The 4,887-nt window shown below is 59.6% G+C and overlaps 1 protein-coding gene across 1 annotated transcript; it reads left to right on the top strand.

The window, feature by feature from the left end:
- The first annotated feature begins 1,648 nt into the window (after nucleotides 1-1,648).
- Nucleotides 1,649-4,306, top strand: LOC147970712 (uncharacterized). Its single transcript, XM_087523576.1, has 6 exons — nucleotides 1,649-2,001; nucleotides 2,083-2,516; nucleotides 2,578-2,798; nucleotides 2,975-3,059; nucleotides 3,193-3,459; nucleotides 3,552-4,306. The coding sequence occupies exons 1-6, from the start codon at nucleotides 1,649-1,651 to the stop codon at nucleotides 4,304-4,306; spliced, it is 2,115 nt and encodes a 704-aa protein (XP_087379702.1).
- Nucleotides 4,307-4,887: the final 581 nt, after the last annotated feature.

Here is a 4,887-nt window from a genome sequence, read left to right as displayed (position 1 = left end):
AGAAGAACACGCTCACCCTCCCGAGGTTGCGGCTCAGATTCCTTCCTCGGAAGCCGTGCCGAGTCATAGGGGATCAGCCCCCCTTCGGCCAGGTCGTCGAGGTCTGCTTGGGTGATCCTCGAGTGGATCCAGTCGCCTTGGATCCAGCCCTTCGGCAGGCCGGTCCGCGAGGAAGATCCGCCCCGGCTGGTCGCCTTCCCCTTCGACCTCGCCGTCGCCTTCTTTGCCCGCTCCAGAGCCGCCGTCTTCTCCTTCCCCATTGTCGCCGGCGAGATGCGTACGGAGCGGTGATGCTGGGGCGAGAGCGAGCGCAGCGGAGGGGCGTGAAGAGGAGAAAAGGAAATGGGAACGCACTGTTTGGGAGACTCCGGTCCGACGCCTTATATGAGGCCGCTTCCGAGTGGCTGACGGGTAGGCCCAGGTGGCTCTGTCAAATCCCGTAACGATCGCGCGCGCGATACGTGGCAAAAAAGGTGGCGCGGGAATCGAGGCGGCTCCGCCCTATCCCATCCGATTACTGCGGCCTCCCTCGTCCCGCGCGCTTCCCAAAATTCGGATCCCACAAAATCTGCGGGCAGCAAACGACTTGTCAGACCAAAGATCTCCTCCGCACCATCACTCGGAGCCTTACAAGTAAAGAAACTCACTCGACGAAGAATTAAGAATGGATCAAGGCGACTGAAAAGGAAGTTGCTGTCATCACTCAGGTCCGTTGATCCGAAACAAGATATGCTCACGGCATGAAAAACAAGTCGGAGAAGTTCTCAACTCCTTCCCCACTCAAACCTCGATCCATTCGGGGGCTAATGATGAAGCTATGTACCTAGGGTAGGGTCATGGACCTGTCCTAACTGCCCTACCCAAGGACATCTTTAGAAGAAATCACCTTCCAATTGACTTGGAGGTGTTCCACTCGATAGACTCGAAGACACTCGACCAAGAAGCAATCACTCGACCAAGATCCAACCACCCGATGGCCAGGAGACCTAAAGTCACTCTGCACGCTAACGGTCAGTCATTAAGTAGCTTTTATGGTCATCATAGCACTTTATTACTAGCGTTACCAGTAATGCTTTGCCTTAATGTATATTGAACCCTTTGTAACATGGGCTGGCCGGGGTCCTGGCGCACTCTATATAAGCCATCCCCCTCCTCCGAGACAAGGGTTCGCACCCCTGTAATTCATACTCTCATAATCCAGTCGACCGCCTCCGGGCTCCGAGACGTAGGGCTATTACTTCCTCCGAGAAGGGCCTGAACTCGTAAACCTTGCGTTCTTACAACTTCTCCATAGCTAAGATCTTGCCTCTCCATACTTACCCCCCTACATCACTGTCAGACTTAGAACCACGACAGCCGCTTCGACCCGTGCCGGCTGAGCACCAAGGAGATGCCTCATGCCGAGGTGTCTTACATGGTGAATTACATTTCCAACTACAAGCTCACCGAGGAGTGGCAGTATGGCAAGGAGCCGTACTCTCGCGCTAATCCTCCGCCTACTGTAAGTTTCTCTTCTTTTCTTCGTTTTTTGTCGCCGGGTTCATGATGGCCGACTCCTGACCAGTCGACTTGTTTTTGGCAGAACCCCCTTCTTCTGCTGGCAACCGGGGCTGCTGGGGTGGAACGCCAATTTCTCCCTGACCGCACGATGGACGACCTTGACGACCCGGACCTGGTGGCGGCCGCCATGGAAGACGACGTCGCAGGGGAAGGCGGCGAGGCAGGCAGCACTGGGCTCGGGGCCGCCTTCGAGGACTGGCCGGATGACGACGAGGCCGAAGTCATACCGCGCCGCCGACCAGCGCCCGATCACCAAGGCGCAAGCCCATCTGCTGTGCCGGCTACTCATGGCGGTGCGCAGAAGTGCCGGGCCGCGTCGACCCACTTCGGCAGTTGGCCAAAGAAGGCCAAGAGTACCGCGGCGGCGACCAAGCGGGACGAAGTGGCCGCAAAGGCGGCCCACTTCCGCAAGGTGGTGAAGCAGCCGCAGGCGGTTTTAGCGTGAGTGTCGTTTTTCTTACGCCTTTCTTTTTCTTCTTCGGTTGATATTCTTCCAAGCCTTCTTCTTGACTTATCAAACAGGGCCCCTCTTTCCCTCGGGCGGGTCCCTGCCGCCTCCATAGTCGGTGCTGTGGGAGGGTCTTCAAGCTCCCACCGGGTGGATCCCCGCGCCGACCTCCTAGAGGCGACGGAGCGGAATGCACGGGAGGCACGGGAGGCGGAGGAGCGGAGGGCGGCTCAGGAGGCGAGGGAGAAGTCGGCGGAGGCGCGAGCCGACGCGGCTGCCAAGGCTCAAGCGGAGGCCGCGGACGCGGAATGGGAGGCGGAGGCCCAGCGGAACCAGCCTCCGCAGCTCGTCGTTCCCCTCTGTGCCGTGGCTCCTGACATCCCAGTGCCCCCGATGGAGGAGGCCGACCGTGGCCAGCCGGAGATGGAGAGGGAGGCGGTGCCGTTGCCGCCGACTGGAGCCGGCCAAGGAAGCCGGCCTGAAGCGCTGCCCATGCAGCCGGCTGGAGGCGAGCCGACTATGGGGGGGGGGGGATCTTGTGGTCTCGTCGCCGTCTCGTCGGTGCACAGGGAAGGCGACTTCGGCGCCGGAGCCGCAAAAAACTGCAGGCGCCAGCTCGTCAGCCCAGGACCTGGAAGCAGCCAGCGACAGCTCGTCCGGGAGGATGCCGGGCGGCGGGACGGCCGTGCTGAACGTGGTGGCGCAGGATGTCCGAAACCGGCTTCAGGCCCAGGCCACCGCATTGAAGCAGTACACTCAAGAGTTCCTCACGACGCGAACGGTTATTCGGGTGAGTCCTCTTGCTCTTCGTTGGTTGCTCCTGATTTCTTCCGTGGGGGTGCGTCAGCGCACCCACTAGGTGTAGTCCCCGAGTTCCGAGTCGGCCGCTGAGCAGGCGGCTTGGAACTTCTTGGTAGACTTTGATTGCCGTCTTGTTCTTAGTCGCATCTCTTGTCTTATCCGCAGGAGTACCACAACCTCCACGCAGCTGGTTTCAACTCCCAGGCCCAGGAGTTGAATCAGAAAACCACTGACCTGACCGAGAGCCGGAGTAAGCGCTTCGTTTTTTATCTCAAGTGGGGGCGTGTCAGCGCACCCACTGGGTGTAGTCCCCGAGATTCGGGCCGACTGCTGAGCAGTCGGGTCGGATCTTTTCCTGACGACTTCTTTCTTCATATCTGCAGGGGCCAATGCCGACTTGAGGGGCCAGCTAAGCGGAGCCCAGTCTGCCCTTCGCGCCAAGGAGGCCGAGTGCGCTGCCCTGGCTCAGGAGCGTGATCGCCTGGCTAAGAAGTTGGCCGACCAGGAGGAGAGCCACAAGGTGGCCTTAAAGGCGGCGCAGGACAGCGAGGCCGCCCTCAAAGCCGAGTATGAGACCAAGGCGGCGAACTGGGCTGAGACGAGGCAGGCGCTGAGCCAAGGCTACAGCCGGGTGGAAGACTTAATCGACGGCAGGCCTTCTTCTTCTTCTTTGCTTCTTTGCCTGCCTCCCGCCATCTGGTTCGTCTTTTGATTTTGTGCTACTGCTTTCTTCTTTGTGCATATTACTTCCCCGGTTACTATGCTGCCGCTACCCAAGCCATCGAGGCCTACCACGACGCGCGACGACAGGCAGGGGCCGAGATCACACCGGGTGCCAGCCGGTCACTTGAGGAGCAGCTTCTGGCGCTTCAAGCCCACCTGCAGCCGGCCCACCGCATGCTCCGCCGTCTTCAGCGCGCTGGGGCACAAGTGCTGGCCGCCCTCTGGCCCGGCGAGGTGGTTCCCCGCACCCCAAGTCGGACTGCCGACTGGCTGGAGGTCGCAGTCGGCTGCTTCGAGGCTTGGAAAGTGTCAGCGGCCCGGTCCGGCACTGGGCGGGCACTAGAATTCGTCCAAGCTTGGTATCCTGGGCTAAACTTGGACCAGCTGAGCACCTGGCGGCAGGAAGCTGACGAGGAGCTGGAAGCGGTGCGGCCGGCTATCGTCCAGTGTGCCTCGGCGATCGCCGAGTACACTGACACTAGCGCCTTTGCCCCTGAGGTGGATGATGCCGGCGTCACTCAGCCGGAGGAGTGGTTCGGGCTGAACCTGACCGAAGGTGAGGACTCGGCGGAGGAGATTGCTTCCAGCGATGAGGGCAAAGGGGAAGAGGGGGAGGATGTTGAAGACGTTGTGCCAGACAGCGAAGCGACCAGCCCGCCTCAGCCTGATCGTGCCTCTAGCAACGATGCCGTGACTCGCCAGCCGGTCACTCCTCCAGCCGGCACTGCCGACTCCACCAACCTGCCCAACTCGCCCGTCGTTCCCTTGGCCTGATCCGCCGTCCTTGCTTCCTGCTTGTTACTCTTTTGAACAATTTTTATTAAATTTGCGCAGTTCCACCCACTGGGGGTGTATTCAGACTATGTTGAATGCTGGCCTTTTGAAGGTCTTTTTGTGTAAATATAATTATGCATGTGTTTGGCTTCCGTTCATGTTTGCTTTTCATCCTTTTGGCTTTTTCCTTTGCCGCCTTCCCTTGGCCACCGCCTTCCCAGCCGGACAGCTGCTCTGCAGTCTGTGGCTGGAGAAGGACTTGGTTGTTTTGGGAAGGCAAGTACTCGAGCTTTCTTAGATTGCATGAAGGTGAACGGGAAGCCGGCCAGCCGGCTACTCTGGTAGCCGGCTGGCGGGGCGGGAGGCCGGCTCGCGTTATATAAGTTCGTTAGTCCTTAGCCGTTTTTCGTGTGGGCATCCTTTCCTGCCCTTGGCTCTTGCCAGTCGGACAGTCGATTCTTCGAGCTGCGACTTTTGGCAAGAGGGAGCTTGGGTGCCGGCACACTACTTGTCTGACTGCAAGCAGAACTTTAGATATAACTCGAGGCAGCGAGTCCCCGGGCCGACTGGTCGAACCCGGT

This window comes from Triticum urartu, chromosome 5A (assembly GCF_056163025.1).
Source record: "Triticum urartu cultivar PI428250 chromosome 5A, HENAU_Tu73, whole genome shotgun sequence".
NCBI classification, from domain to species: Eukaryota; Viridiplantae; Streptophyta; class Magnoliopsida; order Poales; family Poaceae; genus Triticum; species Triticum urartu.
The sequence above is the reverse complement of the archived record's forward strand: the minus strand, read 5'-3'. Positions and strand labels throughout refer to the sequence as shown.

Bases quoted from the DNA above. Each gene is read 5' to 3' on its own strand.
- LOC147970712 (XM_087523576.1), top strand. From the start codon at position 1,649: ATGGACGACCTTGACGACCCGGACCTGGTGGCGGCCGCCATGGAAGAC. The intron at 2,517-2,577 runs GCGAGCCGACTA...GTCGGTGCACAG, and splicing joins GCCCATGCAGCCGGCTGGAG to GGAAGGCGACTTCGGCGCCG. The intron at 2,799-2,974 runs GTGAGTCCTCTT...TCTTATCCGCAG, and splicing joins CGACGCGAACGGTTATTCGG to GAGTACCACAACCTCCACGC.